Source organism: Motacilla alba, chromosome 25, assembly GCF_015832195.1.
Source record: "Motacilla alba alba isolate MOTALB_02 chromosome 25, Motacilla_alba_V1.0_pri, whole genome shotgun sequence".
NCBI classification, from domain to species: domain Eukaryota; kingdom Metazoa; phylum Chordata; class Aves; order Passeriformes; family Motacillidae; genus Motacilla; species Motacilla alba.
Window position 1 is genome coordinate 1651047 of NC_052040.1, and position 22443 is coordinate 1673489.

Sequence of the window (22443 nt, forward strand, 5' to 3'; positions counted from 1 at the left end):
TTCCCTAATACAGAACTGTTATTCCTGCTCCCAGAGCTTTGCCTGAGAGCCCCTTAATTTCAAAACTGTAACAATTCAGAGGGAGGGGGGTTACATTTTCCATTTCAGGGGAGGGTCCTGCCTTCCTTAGCAGACACCTGTCTTGCCAAATGAAGACAGTTTTGAAGCAAAAGCAATGATAATCTTTTATATTTTATAGAACCCTACACCTAGAGATGGAGGAAAGCTATAATTGTACCTATTTTTATAAATCAAGGACAGTGATGGAGCTTGGGTTAGAATTTAGAAATTTGCTCCTCTGGAATGCTCCCTTTTGGGTTCTGCAGATTAACTGTAAACATTTCATGTATGGAAGAGAAAATGCAAGTACACGTTCCTTGGGGTGTCTGTGTGTGCACGTGTAAACAACCAGCTTCCTTCTGGGGAGTGGGCAGGTTCTGGAATCATCCATGGATCACGAGAGCACAGGGACAGGAGTCAGTGCTCATCTCTGCATGAGGAGAATGCAGCTGCCTTCTGGTGGAGCTCTGAGAGCAGCAAGTCCCTCCAACCCCAATTATCCCACAGAGTTAACAGGACATTTTCTTTCTTTCACTGCTCCCACTTGTTCTTTTTGCTTCACATCTTTCTGCAGAAGCCCATGCCCCTTCCAGCCCCACTCTGCCCCTCAGTTCCACCTCGTGCAGCCCAAATCCTGCAGAGTTCTCATTTCAGATCCAGCCACTTGTGGCATTTTGCATTTATAGGGCAGATGAGGCAGATGATCCATTTCAAATTAATCACCCCTCAATACTGGACTGAGAAAAACTTGGTTAACCAAAACCCCCAGAATTCTAAACCTTCCTTTTCCCCTCATCCTCCCATTTGTTCCTGCCTCAGGATACCCCAACCACGACCAATTAGAACTTCCCAATCTAAAGAAAAGATGCATGACCTAGAGTAGAATTGTTAATTACTACTAAATGCCATAAAATATGTACCAATGTTGCAAGTTACTCATTCCAGGGATCTCTACACCGGATTTACACACAGTTTAACTCCCCGTGTCCCTAAAAGCCATTTAAGAGCCTTCCATGCTGAAGCAGCAAATAAATACCTCACCTGAACTCCTGCTCACTAACAACTTCTCCCAGATACTCGATGATGAACTGTCCTGCTTTCAGGGGCTCTTTGGTGCGGATGCCCCAGCCCTTCTCCTCAGCCCTGAACCTCTCCAGGCACTGCACCCACTCGTGCCGCTGGATGCGCTGGTTGCAGCACTGCTCCCCACAGGGGCACGTGTTGGGGGAGCACTCTGCAAAGATCATCCTGGAAGAGACAACACACGGGGTCAAGGGAGGGGAACAGCCCCTGGGGAGCTGTGATGCAGACAAAATAAAATCAGAAATGGAAAGATAATAATAAAAGCATAAATATAAAGACAATAATAAAATTAATAATTTTTAAAAAATCAATATATGAAATAAAGATATAAATATAGACATCATCACATAAATAATTTATATAGATAAAAGATATAATTATCTCATATATATTTGTAAATACATATTTATGTAAAATACGTAATTATAGATTAATTTATATAAAATATATTTATATATAAATATAAAATATTGTAAATATATAATATATAAAACATAAAATAATATATAATTATAAATATAAAAATAATTTCTAAATATAGAATATATAAATATGTATTATAATGATATATAACTATCATATATATTTATATATAAATATAAATGTAAAATGTATATAAATTATATATCATAATCTAAATTGATATAGAAATCAATAATAAATCAATATAAAATCAATTTATAAATCAATAAAAATCAGTCATATATATTATGTGTATGTGAATCAATAATAAATCAATACATAAAGAAATAAGCCAATTCCAATACAAGAAGTTACTCAATAACTAAAATGCTTCTTGTTTTTGAGGTGCAATTCACACAGTGATTCCCTGCCCAGCTCTCACTGCTATTCAAAGGGCAAAAAGGGGATTTTAATGGGATCTTCCTCTGGAGAAAGGGGTCGGGCAGTGCTGGGGACTCACCTGCTGCAGGTGCAGCTCCTGCAGGTTGTGCCCCTGGCAAGGGCCCAGAGCTGGCACTGCCCCGTGGCCTGCCCAAGGCCAGGCGGCCACTCTGAGCCCCCCAGAGCATGGGCACAGCCCAGGGGACACGAGCCCAGGGGGGGACATGAGCCCAGGGGAGAACATGAGCCCAGGGGGGACACGAGCCCGGGGGGGGACACGAGCCCAGGGAGGGGCACAGCCCAGGGGGAACATGAGCCCAGGGGGGACACGAGCCCGGGGTCCCTGGGCCCTGGAGCTGCTCCCTGGCTGCTGCACCATCCCAGGGCTGGAAGGAGCCAGAGCCTGGGGCTGAGCTGGGAGGGAACTGCTCTGACTGGAGCAGCTGGGAGTGTGGGGGGCCAGCAGAGACAATCTGGGGGAGCCCAGGGCTGCTCCAGGAGGGTCCAACTGGGAATTTCCCTCCTTTTCCGCCTTTCTTGCTGGGGTGCACCCAGCACAACTCTGTTCCTAAGAGATGATGAGAAACAATCCATTTCTAACCTGTTCAGACAATCCTCCACACAGCCCTTCCCACTGTCATCCTCTGGTTTCTTACAATTGCAGGTGGTGGCCTCGTAGCCAGAGAGAGGTTTGACATCCACATAGACATCTGGAGGGGAAAAAAAAGAAAATAAAAAAGAAAAAACAAACCCAAATAGGGAAAAAAATTCTTTTTAGGAGAAAAAACTAGATCTGTTTATCTGCAGTATTTTCATTCCAATCAGTAAAGTAAAAAAGAAAGCAGGTGGAAGAGTCTTTGGTAGGACAAAGAGCAGGACAGAAAGGAGGGTGTCACATGAAAATTCCACAGTTATCACAGTTTAGTAATAAGATTTTACTTACTGGAACGGATTTTTTTATAAAGTGGGACATCTGGCTTTTTATACAACTAAAAGGAAGAGAAAGAAAATTTTAATACATTGCATAAGTGCATCTGTTATTCAAAAGGATCAGGGAAATTATGTTCTGTACACAGGCAACTGTTCTGTAATCATTACTAGAAATCTGTGTTCTCTAGGCTCACACTGCATTAACAAACAGGTAACAAAAAGAACCTGAATAAGGAGAAGTTGGGCTTGGTGAGGCAGTGGAGCAGTTTGTTCACCACATTATTTATTCTGTCTGCCCAGAGCAATGTGGCAAACAGCTGTCCCGAGGACAGGCTCCTCTGAACAGGGCTTAGAAGAAGAGGAATTATTTATACCTACTTTGGAGAAACCATCTTTGGTGCAATCACCATGTGCCAATGCTTAAAAAAGTGAAAACAAAAAATCAAGGTGCTGATTTATCAAAGTGACTCGATGATCTTAAGGGGTTTTTCCCAATCTAAAGGATTCTGGGATTCTATAAGAACTGTGAGTACAGCAGGGAGCCATGAGTAATGCAGATTCATCTTCTCTGCACAGGAGCTTCCTCTGCAGATGGAGATGATGGGAAGGGAAAGGAGAGCTTACATCACAACTCATAATTTCATATACATTCCAGCCTGCCAAACAAGCTTTAAGGAATAATTTCCAATTATTCTCTATTTCACACACATTTCCTGCACTAAGAGCCCTCCTTCAGTGACCCTTGTGGCCCACAGGAACAACCCAGACATCTCCACACCCCTGTACAGAGAAACTCCTCTGCAAGGGCCTCCAATATTCCAGGGAGAGCTGGAAAATGTCAAGGAAACAGATTCCATGTATTTATTACTTATAAAATACTGGACAGATGAGACATGGCATCATCAGTACATGGCAGGAAAATGTCCTAGGCTGAAATGTCCCCAGTGCTCCTGACTTGAGGATCACATTCCAGGGGTGTTGGAGTGCAGCTGGAGCCACAGCACCTGGGAATGTGCCCTGCTCATCTACACATCTGAGAGCACTTTCTCATCACAGAGCTGAGGGCAGATTCTCCCTTAAATCCTGTGGTAAATCACTTGGTGGAAACATCTCAGGCAATAAAAAAAATCCTATTTTTAAGCCTGCACATATTTAAAGCTCTTTAAAAAGAACGAGACTGTTAAACAGTTTCTCCTCTTTCCTCAGTATGAAAATTTCAGCTTGCAAGTGAAAAATAAATTCCACTCTGCTGGGATTGATCCAAGAAAAATAAGGCCTGAAATTTCTCAGTGCTGCTGGCAGTACATCCCAACCCTCCCGAGGCGTGTCTGAAACCAGCTCCCCACACAGAGCAGCACTGCCAAAATAAGAGTCTGCAGCCAAATGAATGACTTTTGTCAGAGCAGAAACTCACAGGGTTGCTATTTTGCAGGAGCTGGAATAATGGGAATTTTCAACATTAAATACATATGCAAATCCCTTCTCCCCTCACACAGCTGGGATGTGTGAACAGGGTCTCTCTGAGCGCTGCTGTTTCCTTCTGATCCCAATCTTGGCAACCCCTGAGTGCTGCTGTTTCCTTCTGATCCCAATCTTGGCAACCCCCGTGAGTTCTTATCTCCTACCTGGTTGTGTTTCCACTGCCAGAGGATGTCGTAAGGCAGCTGGAAGTCGATTCTCTTTTGTCTGAGGTACTTCCCTGAAAGCACAAAAAGGTTTGTAAGGGGCACACACTCACAGCCACGCGTCCTGAGAGAAGGGGAGCTGCTCCCAGGCACCTGGCCAGGCTCTGGCAGGGGCTCTCAGGGCAGAAAGGAGAGGGGCAGAAGCCTCAGAGAACATTCTGGATGTCAGGGCAGGCCCACGGAACCCCCAGGACACAGGACCAGGTCCTGCTCTCCTGTCCTGCTCAGGAGGGGCCTCCATGGGCAGCGAGGGATGGGAAGGAGCTGGGTCAGACCCTGCCACGGGCAACCCTGGACAGCACTGACCACACCTGAAACAAGTGACCACAGCACTGACCACAGCACTGATCACAGCACCTGAAACAAGTGACCACAGCACTGACCACAGCACCTGACAGAACTAACCACAACCCTGGACAGCACTGACCACACCTGAAACAAGTGACCACAACACCTGAAACAAGTGACCACAACCCTGGACAGCACTGACCACACCTGAAACAAGTGACCACAACACCTGAAACAAGCGACCACAGCACCTGAAACAAGTGACCACAACCCTGGACAGCACTGACCACACCTGAAACAAGTGACCACAACACCTGAAACAAGCGACCACAGCACCTGACAGAAATGACCACAGCCCTGTGAGGGTGCCACAGCCAACCCCAGACAGAACTGACCACACCTGAAACAACTGACCACAACACTGACCACAGCACCAGTCAGGACTGACCCCAGCACCTGATACAGCTGATCCCAATACTTATCAGGACTGACCACAGCCCTGTCCTCACGTCCTCCTGACTTTTCCTGCGCACAACCCAACTCTTTAACAGCCAGGACAAGACCTGCACTGCCCATGCAGGCTGGTAAATCACAATATTGTACTCCAAGAAATCAAATCAGTTTTGAAAAGAGTCTCCCAGCCTGTTCCCGTGACCTTTACCAGAAGAGATTTAAGAATGAATTCAGACTTGGCAAATACATTCCTAGATTTTTTGGAAAGGCTTCAAGGGGAGCTGTATTTTCAGCAATAACTGGAACTCGTTTTAGACAGGAGTTCCTGCTTTCACTGCAGATTTTGGCTCCATTCTTTCATTCCCTGTCACCCCTAAAGGACACAGAGCCATTACATCATTCACACCAGTCCCGAGGGCTGACACTGCTTAGCTCCAGCCAAGATTCAACATTCTCTGATCGCTTTGCTGGAATCCTGTGTCACAAAACTGCAGGGAGCAGAGTGCCTAGGATGAGGTGTCAGGCCCAAGCTGATTTTTTTCCCCCCCAGCTTTTCTAACTGTTAACAAATGCCTTTATATTCCTCCAGCAATGCTCTGTGGGTTCATATAAATTCACATGCATACCCTCACCACTGGAAAATAAAAATGGTAATGTTTTCCTTACAATTTACCCCTAAATTACTTTCCATTTTCAATGCCTTATTCATCCCTAGCAGGTTCCAGGAAAGAGCTAAATCTGCTGGGAATTTGCTTTCACTTCTATGACCTCAGCAGGCCAAACAAAAGGCTCTTTCAGGTGCCCTGGCACCGTGCCCCCAGCACAGGGAAGGTCCCCCAGCCCTCCCTGAGTGGCACCAGAGCAGTCCCCTGGCAGAACCCCAGTCCTGGTCACTGCTCTGGGGTTAAACCCTCCCCAGGCACCCCTGGAGCCATGGGAGCACTGCAGGGCAGGAGCACCAATGTGGGTTGGGAACCTGGTGAACCTGGTTTTATGACCCCATTCAAAAAGGAGCTGAGCAAGGGAACATCCTGAAGAATTTAAATTGTCACCTTCAGCTCTGAAAGCTGCTCTGTGGCTCCTGATTCACACAGATCTGTCCAACTGCTCTGCCTGGCTGTGCACTTGTGCAGGGAGCCAAACAGTTCAGTGACAGGAGACAAAGCAGTGACAGCTTGTGTTTGATGGGACAAAGATTCCTGAATTCCACAAACCTGCTGGGCCTGACAGGACTTGCAGCAAGAATCACAGCACTTCAAAAGCTGAAACAATTACCTGAGAATCAGGAAATTACTCAGTCCTACCAGGTTTCACCTGGGAAATGGCAAACAGTGGAGCTCTGCACCATCCCCCCCGCCCCAGGAGCAGCATCCTGAGCCCTGTCCCCTCGGAGGGCCTGGGACAGACTTGGGTTATGAAGTGTTCAAGGCCGGGGACAGGGTTTGGAGCAAGCTGGGCGATGGAATTCCATTATGGAATATTGGAACAGGGTGGACTAAGATGACCTGTAAGGTCCCTTCCCACCCGAACCATTCCAGGATTCTGTGCAATCCTAAATCCCATTTTTTTCCTACCCGAGACCTAAAAATGGGGATGAAGTAAAACCAAAGGTAACAGCAAAGCTTTTAATTCCTCCACCCTTTCATCCCTGTGTAAAGACAGACACCACTGAGTGCATGGGGACATGGGGAATTTATCATTCCACGCTCAACTTTTGGGATTTAAATGGTCATAATTTACTTTGAGGTGGAGACTATTGCTCTGCATTTCATCCAAGGACTATCACAGTTAAAGCAAGTTTTCAACTAGAATGGTATTTTCTGACACCCAAACAAATCAAGAGCAATGCTTTAAGCTTAAAAAAAGCCTCTCAAGATAAGCTGGGGAACACAGTTCACGTGCCAAAAACCAGAGAAAGGCAGAAGCTGTGCAGCCCCCCAGCGCCACATCTGTCTCCCAACAATGAAAATACAGATGAGGTACCCACCAACGTGGATAGGGGCTGGGAAGAGCCCGTGCTCGTGCTCCCCTGGGGTGTATTCCAGCTTCTCCTTCTTCAGCTGGATCAGGCGGCTCTTGGGGCTGTGGAGGACAGGACAGAACCAAAACGTCACAACGGGGATCACCTGCCACTGTAAAAATGCATTTTCTGCTTCAGGTAAGGCACAAATGTCTGGAGCATCAGGCAAGAGAGGAATAATGGCAATGGCCACAGAAGGGCTCTCCGGGTTGCCTGCCAAACACCCTGACCCCAGCCCTCCCACAAGGGGTTTTTCTCCAAAAATGCTGTGAAGGCAACACCCAGTGGGACACCACTGACTTTAAATGCCCTGCAAGTGATATAAAAGTAATAACTAAAGCTCCACAAATAAAAGAGGACCAGCAGATTGTATCAGGTGGTTTTGCTGAGGAACTGGACACGTGACACATCTGCAGCCCTGCTCTCCTAAGAGCAAACATTCATGTGCTGCCCTTTAGAAGGCTGTTCACCAGGAAAGGCAGAAAAAAAAAGGACAGAAATCAGAGTGAAAAAAGCAATGAGACATCCCTTTGGAGAAAGAAAAAGAGGAGAATGGAATTAGAATGGTTGTAGGGGTCAGGCAGGTGCCAGCTCTGTAATCTGGTGTTTATAAACATCTCCTCCTGGCCAACAACAAACCTCAGAAAATAGAATCTGATGTGGTTATATTTAGAACTGCAGTCCCACAACATCCAAAGGAGACTTCTAAACGTTAAATATACCAAAGATTAAATGAAATCGAAGCCTACTGAAGTTTGCTGAAGTTTTTTAAGGGATCTATTTTAAGAACTGGACAAGTAACAGAAAGATGGCTCAATAAAACATGTGCTATTATTGTTTAAGTAGTGAAGGGAAAACCTAAGTTGTAAACAAATTTTGAGATACAGATATCAACAACTGGAAATCCTTAGGAAGCAATTCTTCCCCGTGAGGGTGGGGAGGCCCTGGCACACAGGGTGCCCAGGGCAGCTCATCCCAAACCCAGTATCAGAGCAGGGAAAAACTCAGCACGTGGAGCAAGGGCAAAGGGAAGACAAGCCAGCCCTCTGTGATTTGTGACTTCCCCCTGAAGAGCAGTGGAGGAGCAGCTCCAACCTCTGCTCTGTGTGAGCAGGGACAGCACCTGAGGAAATGGCCAGGGGAGGTTTAGGATGGATTATCAGGAAAAGGTTCTTCTGGCACTGCCCAGGCTGCCCAGGGATTGGGCACAGCCCCAGGGCTGCCAGAGCTCCAGGAGGGCTTGGACACAGCTCAGACACAGGGTGGGGTTGCTGGGGCTGTGCACAGCCAGGAGTTGGACTCCATGATCTTTGTGGGTCCTTTCCAACTTAGGAAAACTCAAAGTTCCAAATATTTACACTAAAGAAAAGGAGAAGACTCCTCAGCCCCTCCTCTAAGGCAACAGATGAAACTGTGAGGTTTGAAGTGTGTACAGCAGCAGTGCCAGACCATCCAAGTGGCAAAGTTTTAGCACATCTCTTTAAAACAGATAAAACTCAAGTGGCCTCACTTTGCTCCCACTGAGATCTTTGTTTCTTCCTTAGTCTTGACCCTTTCACTGATTCCTTCACTCTATACAGGGAGAGATTCCAGCAGGAGCAGCTGATAAACTGTGCTGGCAGTTTCCCAGTGGTCTCTGTAACATTTTTAAGTGGTCTGTGACACAGTGAGAAGGTGTCAAATTTTCTCTCTTTTCAATCTGTCAGATGATATTGGAATAGAAGCACAAATTCCTGACTTAACTGATTTGTTCACATGGCAGTAGAAAACACGTGTGACTACAAAGGGAAGGGAAAGAGGGAGGTGTCCACATTCTAGTGGACACCAGGCTGCAAACCAACCAGTGGGAAAAATAAAGAAATGCTGGATTTTTCTACCCTAAACATCTCAGAGAAAATAAGAGATGAACTTCACTGAGCTGTGAAATGAACCGGGTGCATAGCTGGAATTCCTTCACACAGAAGATGACCAGTTGTCACCACTCAGCCAATGAAAGCAGGAACCTAACGACCCCTTCCCTGCACACACTGTGCTCAAATCCTGCTCAGAACCTGCACACATCCAGCTCTCCCAGCACCTGGATTGCCAGGACCATTCAGACTCCTCAATAAATCTCTTACCTCCTTCAAAGCTGATAACCAGGAACACTTCCAGACTGCTTGAGGCTGCTTTCTGACTGGGGTTACATTTTACATCCTGACTGGGTCAGGTTCTGACAATTACCATCACATAATTCTCCCCAGGCTTCAATTAAGTTGATGGTTTTATTTCACCTGCTCATGAGGGCAGCTCTTTATGGTTCTAGGTGAAAAGAGAGTTTTCCCTGCATTATCAGAGAGCAGTTTTGCTCTGTTTTACTTACTCTGTTGTTTTGTAGACATCAGAGTAGAGCCCAGCCTTCTGGTACTTCTTCTTTGGGGGTCGAGGGGCTTTCTTCTCACGCTGGGTCAGAGGAGGCAAAGGCTGCTCAGGGGTTTCAGGTTCAGGTGGTTTCCCAAGGGCCTCATGTGGACTGGGAGGTTCAGCTACTGTCTCAGAGAAACTGGAAGAAAAAGTGGAGATAAAAAAAAATCACCTTGCCATTAAGACCATCTCAGAGAATTTCATTATTCCTCTCTTGAATCTGGTCAGCAGAAGTTGTTCATGTTTCTGAACTTCTGGGTGACTCTACATAAAAAAATGCAACTGAACCATCATGATCGAGTGGGGGTTAAGTATAATCATAAGAAAAGTATGATCCTTTCTGTGATATTATTTTTACAAAAAGAATGTTGTTTGTACTGCTAATGTTTATCCTCGGAGCCTCAGCTGAGTAATTCAGAAGGCAGCTCCTGCTCTCTGCTTTTGCACTCTAAAAGCAGCACGTGGTAACCCTTTCCTCAGCCTTCAGGGGAGCCACAGAGCAGCCCCTGAACATGTGGTGCCAGCAGCACCCTCACAGCAGCCATGTCTGGAAAGGAGAGCCCCTGGCAGAGTTTGTTTATTGATGCCTTTGGGGATGAGGGTGAGATCAGAGAGATTTTTGGTGACTGCACAGGTGCACCCTTAACTCCTCCTGGCTGCTTCAGCTTTACTCATCTGCCGTACATCACTCGACATCCTGTGCTGCCTGGAAGCGTTTGTGACCTACACGAGCAGATCCCATGGCACACACAACTCCTCAGGGCTCCATTCCACTCAGGATGAAGGAACAACCTGTGGCACCTCATCAGTTCCCAACTCCTTAAATACATCCTTCACCAACACAACAAGTACAGAGCCAACAGTTTTAGATCAATGAAATTCTCATTTCTGGGGTGTTTTCGGTACCTGAGGAAGGAGCTGAACACACTTAGGGCTGACATGTTGGTTGTGGCAACAGCTCTCTGGTCACAGACTTTCCCAGGCATTTTCCTGGGGAAGCTGTGAGAAAGCTCAGAGAAAGAATTAAAACAATTCTTATCATCACTTGCTACACCTGTTGCTAGACACGTGCAGAATGAGTTATGGGGATCTGTTTACCAAAGAGCAGTTCCTTGATTTGACACTAGTAGTAGTGTTTTGGTTAGTTAACAAATTAGGTCAAAGCTGTGTCAGACTGTCTAGAAGAAGTTATAAGTTTCTTAAAAATATAGTATAATATGGTATAGAAGAATAAAACAAGAGTTCAGCCTTCTGCATCATAGAGTCAATGCTAATTATACTGGCTGGGGGCCTGCTACCACAAATAGTAACCCCAAGGAGACCACAGTGGTTCCCTCTACACTGAACTCCATTATTGTATTTGCATTCCCCCCAGACGTTGGAAGGAAGGAATGATGAAGGTGACTCCATGCTCTCAGAAGGCGAATTTATTATTTTATGATGCTATATTATATTAAAAAATACTATACTAAACTATACTAAAGAACACAGAAAGGATATTTACAGAAGGCTAAAAAGATAATAATGAAAACTTGTGACTCTTTCCAGAGTCCTGACACAGCTTGGTCCCAGTTGGCCATTGAGTCAAAACAACTCCCAGCAGAACCCAATGAAACACCTACATGTTGGTAAACAATCTCCAAACACATTCCAAAGCAGCAAAACACAGGAGAAGCAAATCAGATAATTATTGTTCTCCTTTTTTCTCTGAGGCTTCTCAGTTTACCAGGAGAAAAATCCTGGGCTAAGGGATTTTTCCAGAAAATGTGAATGCTACACTTCATAAAATCAAGCAGAAGATCCCCTCAATGACTAAAACGTTCTAAAACCAAGCGAGGTACAAAACTGCAAGGGAATCACCTCTTATTGCTCTCCTGCTCATCCTCAGGCAAAGACTTGTGCCTCTTCCTGGCCTGCTCCTCGGGCAGCCACCTCTTCCTCTTCCAGCCTTTGCGGTGCTCGGGGTTGAGGTTCACGCTCTGCACCACGGCCTCGATGACGTCTGTGATGGTGTCTGGCCCCAGGTGCAGGGGGCCGCTGCTCTGCTCCCTGTCCTGCAGCTCCTGGCTGACCATCCTGGCCGCCTGCAAGGCCTGCACGGACACCACGGCCTGCATCGGGTACTTGCGCGGCCGCCCCGGCCGCCGCTTCACGAAGTTGTTCCCCGTCCTCGACTGCCTCTGCAGCTTTTTGGCTTTCAGGATTTTGTTGACGTGGTCCAGATTTTTTTTTGTCGCCAGGATCTTGTTGTAATTGCACATTTTCCTCGCTTGCCTCTGCATGGCCTCCACCACGCTCCTCTTGAGGTGCCGGGGGGAGTAGCTGCCGGGCAGGCGCTCCCGCAGCAGGGAGACGCCCTCGCCGCCGCCGGCGCCCGGCCCGTCCTGCTTGCCCAAGGCCCTGTCCCGGGAGTGGCCGCGGGCAGGGCTGGCCGCCGGAGGGCTGCCCATGACGGCCTCCAGGCCCTTGTCCAGCGGGGGCGGCCCGTCCTGCTGGGCCATGCGCTGCAGCAGCGTGTCCACCGAGTCGTCGGCCGCCGGCGCCAGGCGGGCGCCCCGCGCTGCCGCTGCCGCCCCTGAAACACACACACAGGGCTGGAGTTGGTGCCTCGGGCATTTAGCTTTGGGGCTTTTCATGTGGTTGTAAACCTGCAGTTCTCTGGTGTATAACGTTAATAATATAATAATTCTAATATAATAATATAATACATAAAATCTATATAATCTATGATAATATATCTATAATAATAATTATAATCAAAATATAAAAATATTATCTATATAATCAAAATACATATCTAAATATATATCCATAATATATGATATATACAATATATACCTTATATAATAATATTAGATATATTTCAAGATATCTAATATATCTAATATATATAATTATATGATAATATTTATAATATATATCATATGATAATATATACTATAATTATATGATAATATTTATAATATATATCATATGATAATATATACTATAATTATATGATAATATTTATAATATATATCATATGATAATATATACTATAATATATATAATATACTATATACAATGCATAATGTAATGATATTTAATTATAATAATCAACAACAACAACAACGATAATGATGATAATAATAATAATAATAATAATAATAATAATAATAATAATAATAATAATTATTATTATTATTATTATTATTATTATTATTATTATTATTATTAAATTCTTAGTGTATAACTCTAAACTCCATATGCAATGCTAGCTACAGCTGTCCCATTTTGGGCAGACACAACAATTCCTCTCCAGGCCTGGCAGTCAAGGACACCTCACTGCCTCAAGAAAAGTAAACAAAAGCGAGTTGGGGAGAGCAAAGTTGGAGGCAATGCCTTCATTACCTGAAGCTGTAATTGGAAGATTAACCCCCAATATGGAAATGGACCAAACTTACAAAAGTGTGAAAACCTGTCATCCATCATCCATTTTTAGCAGGATTCATTTGCCCAAAATGTACCTGAAAGCCCTTCAGCAAATACACCGACTTTTTATTCTCTTAATTCTGTCTGGCCGCTGTTTTTGGGCAGCCCCAGGAAGGGATTAGAGTGGGGATGGGACCAAAACCACGGAGCTAAAGCACAACAGCCTCATCAACTGGCAGCATTCGTGTCCTGGGACTGCCCAGAACGTTCCTTCAAGAGATTCTGGAATACGGACAGGGACCCAGTGACACAAGTCAGCCACATTTTATATCATCCCTTCTAACATACAATTATTTTCTCTTTATTCCCACATAATCTCCCATTTCTAACAGCAAAAAGCCATGAGGGTTCACATGGTCCTCAAGTTTCTTTCTATTCAATATTAAAAATACAAAACCCTCTGTGCACATAAAAACTCAATCCTGATAAAAAACAGAGCAATGTCTGATATATTCCTTAACTAATTTTTCTTTTTTTTATCGTTTGGAAGTACTGAAACAACTATTTTCATTGCTCTTGCAGTTTTTTTATCAAATAGACAAGGCTGATGATGCCAGAACTGACTGGATAAAGGTAAATCAAAGTATCTGGACAAAAGAGAAAGGTTAATTTACACAGGAAGTAAATCTAGATTCTGACTTGTAAAACTGTTATATGCCTTAGAGCTGAAGATTGGTGTTTGAAAAAGAAAGTTTCCAGGTCAACCATGTAGATTATGCTGCAGTAAAAAGGGATTTGCTCCAAACTAAGAGCTTCCCAAAGCTGCCCTGCTGCTCCTTAGTGATAACATTCCCTCAGAAGAAATTCTGCTCTTTCTGCAGTGAAATGGATGCTGCCTTCTCATAAATATATCACAACTGCACATAAGCACTGACAAAATGTGACTTTAATTGTGGCCAATTATTTAGATCAGATCTGCTTAACCCAGAGGGGCCCAGGCTGGAGCCTGAGCAGCACGTCCTGGTGTCAAGGGAACTGTTAAAGGAAGACAACAAAATGTGCTTATAAAGGGCTCCTGCACTTGACAGAGGGAGATTATTTGTTAGATGACAGAGATAAAGCACAACCAGTTTAAATATTTTCAGCCTTCTAGCAATTCTTGAAGTATTTTCTAGTTTAAATATTTTCTAATATTTTTCCAGCGCCCAGCAGTCCAATTGTGTCACTCTGGAGAACACATCCCTCACTAAGGTTCCAAAGTCAGGAGTCTGTAAATATCTAATGTATAATCTAATATCTAATACATAATCTAATATCTAATACATAATCTAATGCCTAATATATTTTGTTTTGCAAACAAGAAGGCATTTTCAGCCTTCTAGCTATTCTTCAAGTATTTTCTAGTTTAAATATTTTCTAATATATTTCCAGTGCCCAGCAGTCCAATTGTGTTACTCTGGAGAACACAGCCCTCACTAAGATTCCAAAGTCAGGAGTTGTAAGTGCAAATAAAAAGGTGCTTCAGAGTACACAATGTGGAGGAGAAAGAGTCAGCAAAACATGTTTTAAAAACCCTCCTCTGGATTTCTAAAGCATGCTCTTCCTGGTGACACAGGACAAGAGAAGCCTCCTGCTGTGAGCTGACATGGACACCCCAACAACTCCAAGACAACTGGAAGGATTTACACTTCCAGCTCTGCATTTCAGATGAAATAATAAAGATAAACTCCCCTTTGTTTTCTCCTGGCCTTTAGAGGCACGTGGGGATGGAGCTGGGGCTCCTCACCTGCTCAGGGTGCCTCAAGCAGCACCACATCCCGTGGGAAGCGCTGCTGGGAACTGATCCAACGGGCTGGGGCACTGCAGGCTCTGCTCTGGGACAGCTGCAGCTCCTCTCTGACAAACACCCTGAAACCCACACGCATTCCACATCCAGGGCAAACACAACAATGACTGATCTGCTCAGCTGCATCATCACCTCGGGGACTTTGAAGTTGATAAACTTGTGATTCATGTCATTCCAATGCTCCTGCACAAAGCACTGCTCACTTTAACACTTCCTATTCCCAGTTCCAGCAACTGCAGCTGCCCCTTTCAAGGGAGTGAGGGCAAGAAAGGGATTGGGACAGAGGAAAAAGGAGGATTCCTTTCCCACTGCAAAGGACTTTCTGCAGCACAGGCTGGATGGAGCATCTGTTGTAAACATCTGTTGAAAGCAGGGAGGAAATGGCACTTTTGGCACATCCTTCCTGGATGGAAACCATAACCAGCTTCAAGTACCAATCTCAAGGATTTACTACACATTTGCAGTCCATTTGGGAGTCTAAGAAATGTCTGAATTCTGGTAACAAGAGTGTTTCTGCAACGGAGCTTCTCACAAAATGGGGCAACCTGCTGGATTTTCTTCTGTCCACTCCCAGGGGAGCTCCCATTCCATTTTTACAGAGTCACAGAATGGTTTGGGTTGGAAGGGACCTTAAAGCCCATCCTGTTGCACCTCCTCCTCCACTGGAGCAGGTTGCTCAGAGCCCACTCCAGAGCCTCTCCTGCTACCCTCAGGCAGTGACCTGCAGGGAATGTCAGCCCTTGGCTGCCCTGCTGCAACACCCACCCCAGCTCACGTGGATCCTGCACCCAAGATCTGCTCTTGTACCATGGATTTGATGAGATGCTCTCAGGCCTTTCAGTACTTCCATTATCTCTCTCCCATGAGCATTTCTGGCCTGGCTGGGGGCATTCACTGATGGCTGGCATGAGCCACGTGTCACCCTCCATCACCTTGGCAGGATTCTCACATGTGAGCAAGAGAACCCCACAGCACAGCCTGGCCTGATCCTCCTGTGAGCTGCCCAGGGGCAAGAACCCTCTGCCTCCAGAGCAGTGCCACAGTCAGGCTCTTGCCCAGGGAGGAATTAATTTATTCCTCTAATCCATCAATTAATCATAATCACAGGCCTGGATGAAAGCCCTGAGCCCCACAAGGCCTAATTTAACCTGGTGAGGAACCAAACCCTGCCCTGCCACAGCTGTGCTGCTGCTTCTCTGAGCACCTCAAGTCTCCCTGTCCTACAACCCAACCCACAGCCCTTGTACCCCAAAATCTCACTGGAAAACTGAGTGGAAAAACTCAGTATCACCACGAGCTGAAGTTCTCCCAGCCATGCTGTGTCTCAGAGCACTCAGGGATGCCAAAACCCAGGTCCCTGAGCAGGACTTGCCTGGAGAAGAAGTGCTCTCTGACGTGGATCTCCTCCTGGAAGGGCTGCAGCTTGTGCTCTCCGACTGCCTCTGCGAGGGCTTCTCCTGGCTGGGCAAAGTGCCTGCAAGGCAGAGCAGGGAAAGGCACAAACCCCATCACTTCAGTGGAAAGGCTCAAACTCAGGTTCCTCTGAACACCCGCGTGCTCCCAGACTGCAGGGCAAGGATGGAAAGGAAACACCAAGCAGGGACTACACACAGGAAAGGGGCAGAGGAAAACAAGCCATGAAATATTAACCAGCAGAATGAGCTTGAGGAGAGGAGAGGAGAGGAGAGGAGAGGAGAGGACAGGACAGGACAGGACAGGACAGGACAGGACAGGAGAGATCTCCACAAATTCCTACTGTCAATTGAATCCAAACTCCTTGAGTTTCAGAAGAGTTTGGAAAAGACCTCTGCAGATTACCAAGACCAAGCACCCTGCTCAAAACAGGGTCAGCTTGCTCGGGGCCACCACATTCTGTTGGGTTTTCCACATCTCCAGTGACACAGATTCCCTGATCTGCAACTCCCTCACCCTCACTGTGACCACTGTTTTCTTCTGCACAAACAAAATTCCCTGAACTCCAGTGGGACTCCTGCTACCGGGCACCACCAGGACCAGTTTCACTTCTTTTCTTCACTCCCTCCCAGCTGGAACATGGAAGAGCTCCCTTTGTGCGTCCTCTGCTCCAGCCTTGACAATCCCAACTCTCCCAGTTCCTCTGGGTGAGCAATCCCAGTTCTCCCAGCCCCTCTGGACGACTGATCCAGCTCTCCCAGCACCTCTGGATGACTGATCCAGCTCTCCCAAACTCTCTGGATGGCTGATCCAGCTCTCCCAGCACCTCTGGATGACTGATCCAGCTCTCCCAAACTCTCTGGATGGCTGATCCAGCTCTCCCAAACTCTCTGGATGACTGATCCAGCTCTCCCAGACCCTGTGGATGACTGATCCAGCTCTCCCAGACCCTGTGGATGACTGATCCAGCTCTCCCAAACTCTCTGGATGACTGATCCAGCTCTCTCAGACCCTGTGGATGACTGATCCAGCTCTCCCAGCCCCTCTGGGTGCCAGGCTCCCATCCCCTGGTCATTCCTGTGACCAGACTCACTGCAGCATGCCCATGTCTCTCCTGGCCTGGCCAGCCCAGAGCAGACCCAGCACTCCAGGTATGGCCTCTCCAAGGTGGAGAAGAAGGGAATAACATCCCCCTCATCCCCCTGGTGATGATCTCCATAACCCAGCCCCTGCCAGGGCTGTCCCCATGTGTGCTGGCACTGTCCCCACTGTCCCAGCATTCAGGCACTGGGAAGGAGGTGAAGCACTGAGTGGCTTTGTGCTGCTGATCCCATCCCTCTGTGCTGGAAGGTGCTTTTCCATTCCCTTCCCCTCTGTGGGCAGAACTGCTCACCAGGAACTGCAGAAAGGTGAAAAGCCAAAAAGAAAATTCCCAAGATTTAAAGATTCTTCAGATTTCTCCCTTGCTGTGTTGTTTTTCCCTTACAGGATCCTGTCACAATAAAAACCACAAATATTCCTGCTCCAGTCCATCATGGCAAATCTGTTCAAGGCCTGGGGCCCAAACAAGTGAGGATGATGATTATCCACACACGGAGCAGCACTGGATTTTAGGCACCTGCAGAACACATTCCACTCGGTGTTCCCAGCACACGGGGCTTGCTGGTACTTGCTGAATCCCTGGATGATGTCACCAGGCAGCAGGAAACACAATAACCATCCCTTGAGTTAAAACCAATTTTAGAAAGATACAGGAATGCCACAACTGCTGCAGGGTGAAGGGACAGGGCTGGGAATGGCAGCTCTGCTGAGAACACAAGCAAAGATCTATTTGTTTCCCTTTTTACAGATAAATATTTTCTTAGAGTAAACTGCTTTATTTTCCTAAAACTTCAACTTTTAGAGAATCCCAATTACTCTTGAAAGCAAAGGCTGTGGGAGTCATGAAAGTGTCACAGAAAAACCTGGTACTGCAGTTGTGAAAATGCTGAGATATTAAAAACTCTGATCAGTATAAAACCCCAGATAAGCAAAAACGCACGTGGTAGTGCAAGAGGAGAATGTGCATATCCTGAAAATATCTAGAAGACAAATTCCAGGATGCAAAAAACCCTGATTTTTGCTGCCTCCCTTCAAAATATGGTATAGTAATGAATATTATGTATTCATTATTATATCTATCCCTCTCTTTCTCAAAGAATCCTCCAAAAAGTAACAGCAGGACACTGAAGTTCTGCCCCAAATTCCTGCCCTGCCCATGGCCTCAATGCCTCAAGGGAAACCCCAAGGTGTGTGAAGATGGGAGGAGAATCCTTGAAAGCACCAAACTGATTCACCAGACCCTCTGGGAAAATCTCCTTTTAGATCCTCTCTCGCCAAAAGGTTGGATGTTTTTTACTCATGGGCACTCTTAGCTCCTGGTGACTGCTGGAGGGAATGAACAACAGCACTTTTCCAAGGATCCCAACCTCGAAAGAGCTCAGCTGAGCTCAGCTGGGGCACTGCACAGGTGCTCAGCACTGGGAAGAGCTGTCCTGGCTCCAGCTGGGACAGAGTGAATTTGTCCCAGAGATGCCTCAGGGTTTAGGTTTTGTATTTTTCAGGTTCTGTGCTGCTTTAGTGTGTGGGTCTGAGCTTCACATTAGGTGATGGTGAGCTCTCTGCACAGAGCAGGGAGACAAAACAATTCCTTCTCCAGCTGGGGACCAAGGACAGCTGATCCAGATCTCAGGCCCAAGAGCACAAACAACGTGGGCTGAAGAGAGAAGAACAAGAAAAATGGGATTTCATGGGCTGGAGCTGTAATTAGACAATTAACTCCAATATGCTAATGGACCAAAACTTACAAAAGTGTGACCAGTTGTCCATTTTTGTAGCCATTTTGGGTTTCCCAAGGTGGATCTATTAATTCCTCCTAATAAATCCCTACTTTACTCTTTAACTCTGTCTAGTCTCTGTTCTAGGTCAGCCTTCACAAGGCATCACCAGTGCCTGGTTCAGGGTAAGGATGATGTTGGCTGGTGCCCAGCAGTGCTCAGCCTCAGCCCAGCACTCTCCAGGGTCCCCTGCTCTGCCAGCAGGGCCAGCACAGCTGACCCCAGCTGGCCACAGGACATCCCACACCACGGAGTGTCCAGCCCAGTGGGGGTGCCTGGGATCCCCAGTCAGTGCTGGGGAGCGACTGCACTGGGCACCCCTTGTGCTTCCTGGGGTTTATTCACAGAATTGTGGAATGGTTTGGGCTGGAAGGCACCTTAAAGCTCATCCCATTCCACCCCCTGCCACGGGCAGGGACACCTTCCACTGTCCCAGGCTGCTCCAAGCCCCGGTCGGTGCTGGGGACGGGCAGCAGGTACTGAGCACCTGTCCCAGCCACCACTTGTGCTTCTTGGGCTTCATTTCCCTGTTATTTTCATGACAATTATTACTGCTGTTATTAATATTACATATAATTTTGTTTCAATTATTAAAGAGCTCTTATCTCAACCCATGAGTTTCGCTTTATTCTGACCCTCTGCCCAGCCACCCCTCTGGGTTCAGGGAGCTGCTGTAGCAGGTCTGTCATTCCAGGGTGACTCTTCCTCCTGAGGAACTCCAAGATGCATTGAATTTAGAAAGTCTACATTAACCAAGTACCCTGGGAGCTGGGATTGAAAATACAAATTAAACAGCAGGAGTTTAGTGCTTTTAGTGAGAACGGACTGTAATTCACAACAGGAAAACAAGAGGGAGAAGCTTTTGGGGGTCGCAGAGATGGCCCAGCAGTGCCTGCGCCGCTGGCAGGGGGTGGCACGCCCCGGGCACTGTCACTGCCGGTGCTCCGGGACCCCGGCCCGCTCAGGGCCCCCGCCCCACCGGGCTCGGCGGGACGCGGCAGAGGAGCGGCGGGGCCGCCAGGGGGCGCTGCTGCCCGCCGCTGCCGCGGCCCCGGGGCGGGAACGGGAACGGGAACGGCCGGGACCCTCGGGACAGGGACCGGGACAGGGACCGGCACGGGGCCTCCTCGGGACAGGAACCGGGACAGGAACCGGCACGGGGACTCCTCGGGACAGGGACTCCTCGGGACAGGGACCGGGACAGGAACCGGCACGGGGACTCCTCGGGACAGGGACCAGGACAGGGACGGAGACCCCTCGGGCAGGCTCGGACACAGGGACTCCTCAGGATAAGGACAGGCACAGGGACCGGCACAGGCACCGGGATCCCTCGGGACAGGGACAGGGACCGGGACCCCTTGGGTAGGGACCGGCACAGGGACCGGGACCCCTCGGGACAGGGACCCCTTGGGACAGGGACCGGGACCCTTTGGGGCAGGGACTGACACACGGTCTGGACTGCCCGGGTCACCCCAGGAGCACACGCGGCCGTGCCCGGTACCACCGGGCATCCCACGGGAACGGCACCTGCACCTCACGCAGAGCGGGACAGCCGGAGCAGGAGCAGACTCGCACCCGGCCCGGTGTTTGCAGAGGGGGAAGCGGCACCGCCTGCTCAGCTGCAGCCATGCCCAGCACACGGGGATTTTTCCTGATCCCGCTTCCCTCCCAGCATCCTGGACTCGGCTGATCCCGCTTCCAGCCTCCTGGACTCAGGCTGATCCCGCTTCCCTCCCAGCATCCTGGACTCGGCTGATCCCGCTCTCTTCCCTCCCTGCCTCCTGGACTCGGCTGGTCCTGCTCTCTTCCCTCCCTGCCTCCTGGACTCGGCTGATCCCGCTTCCAGCCTCCTGGACTCAGGCTGATCCTGCTTTTCCCCCAGCATCCTGGACTCGGCTGATCCCGCTTTTCCCCCAGCATCCTGGACTCGGCTGATCCCGCTTTTCCCCCAGCATCCTGGACTCGGCTGATCCCGCTTTTCCCCCAGCATCCTGGACTCGGCTGATCCCGCTTTTCCCCCAGCATCCTGGACTCGGCTGATCCCACTTTCTTCCCTCCCAGGCTCCTGGACTGCCAGGACCGCAAGTGGAACACTCTGAGCCACAGGAATTGTGAGCAGCACACCAAGGCTGACTTAAGAAACGGCATCACTCGTCCAAAATAACTCTGATGGAAAGCTGCAGGAGATCAGGAACAACTTAGGATGAACAGGCAGCAGAGTCTGGACAAAACATCAGAGCCTGCTGAGGCTGGCCAAGGTCACACGACAGCCTCAGCCTGGGAACCTCCACCGTGCTTCACCTCCCGGGAAACTCTGACCTCCTCGGGAGTCCTGTCTGCACAAAGAACCAGCACAACCCTCTTCTAACACAGCTCAGACACGGGCAAACCCCTGCAAATATCTGCCAATATCGTAAAAATAATTTGTTGGACCAGTCAGGCCAGGTTTCTGTTCAAAATGTGGAGGTGAGGTAGATTTTCCACATGAAATATTCTGAAATAAAGCATCACAAACGTTCCCTATGGATCCCAAAGACCCATTCTGGATGGGTTCCCTGATGCTGATCCCTGACTGCTTATTCCAAGTCTGATCCAGCACCACCACGCACCTAAACTGCACCTGGTTTTATAAATAAACAATCTTTGATGCACCAAAGGTTTTCCCTGCATCTGTGCCTTTCCTTTAGTCTTTAATCCATGGTCATGGATTCAGAATCACCATTTGGCACCATGGCTAAAACCAAAACACCCCAAACACAACATGAAAACTGACTTGGATCTAAACCCCCCAAATCTGGCATTTCTCTTTCCTGGGGCTTTTCACCAGACATGGTTTAAGTTTGCTGAGTGGTGTGGGGCTCCTTGGGAATGAGCTGGACACAGAGCCAAACGCCAGCCTCACAAAATATCCAGGTTCCAGGTGGGAATGCACTGCCTGGAAGTGACATCCCAGCCTGTCACTCATGCCCATCCCACTCCAACCTCCTGGGGCAGGGAGCAGGCAGAGCCTCCACAAAAAGCTTCTGCTCTACCCCTCCTTTGGGTTATTCCTCACACAAACCCAGGTCAGATCATTCACTCCGATGGAAAACATCTCCCAGTTCCCAGAGCTGCGCAGGTTCCCACAACCAA

At 47.7% G+C, this 22443-nt stretch overlaps 1 protein-coding gene across 4 annotated transcripts in view; it reads right to left on the reverse strand.

Annotated features, from left to right (window-relative positions):
• The window catches only part of ASH1L (ASH1 like histone lysine methyltransferase), a 70056-nt gene that overhangs the window by 21677 nt on the left and 25936 nt on the right, over nucleotides 1-22443 (reverse strand). For all 4 annotated transcript variants that reach the window (XM_038161830.1, XM_038161828.1, XM_038161829.1 and 1 more), the window contains exons 4-11: nucleotides 16395-16496; nucleotides 11626-12340; nucleotides 9725-9904; nucleotides 7330-7424; nucleotides 4542-4615; nucleotides 2930-2975; nucleotides 2588-2696; nucleotides 1102-1308 (exon numbers count right to left, since the gene is read on the reverse strand). In XM_038161830.1, the coding sequence (XP_038017758.1) occupies nucleotides 1102-1308; nucleotides 2588-2696; nucleotides 2930-2975; nucleotides 4542-4615; nucleotides 7330-7424; nucleotides 9725-9904; nucleotides 11626-12340; nucleotides 16395-16496 (1528 nt within the window). The remainder of the gene's footprint in view (nucleotides 1-1101; nucleotides 1309-2587; nucleotides 2697-2929; nucleotides 2976-4541; nucleotides 4616-7329; nucleotides 7425-9724; nucleotides 9905-11625; nucleotides 12341-16394; nucleotides 16497-22443) is intronic.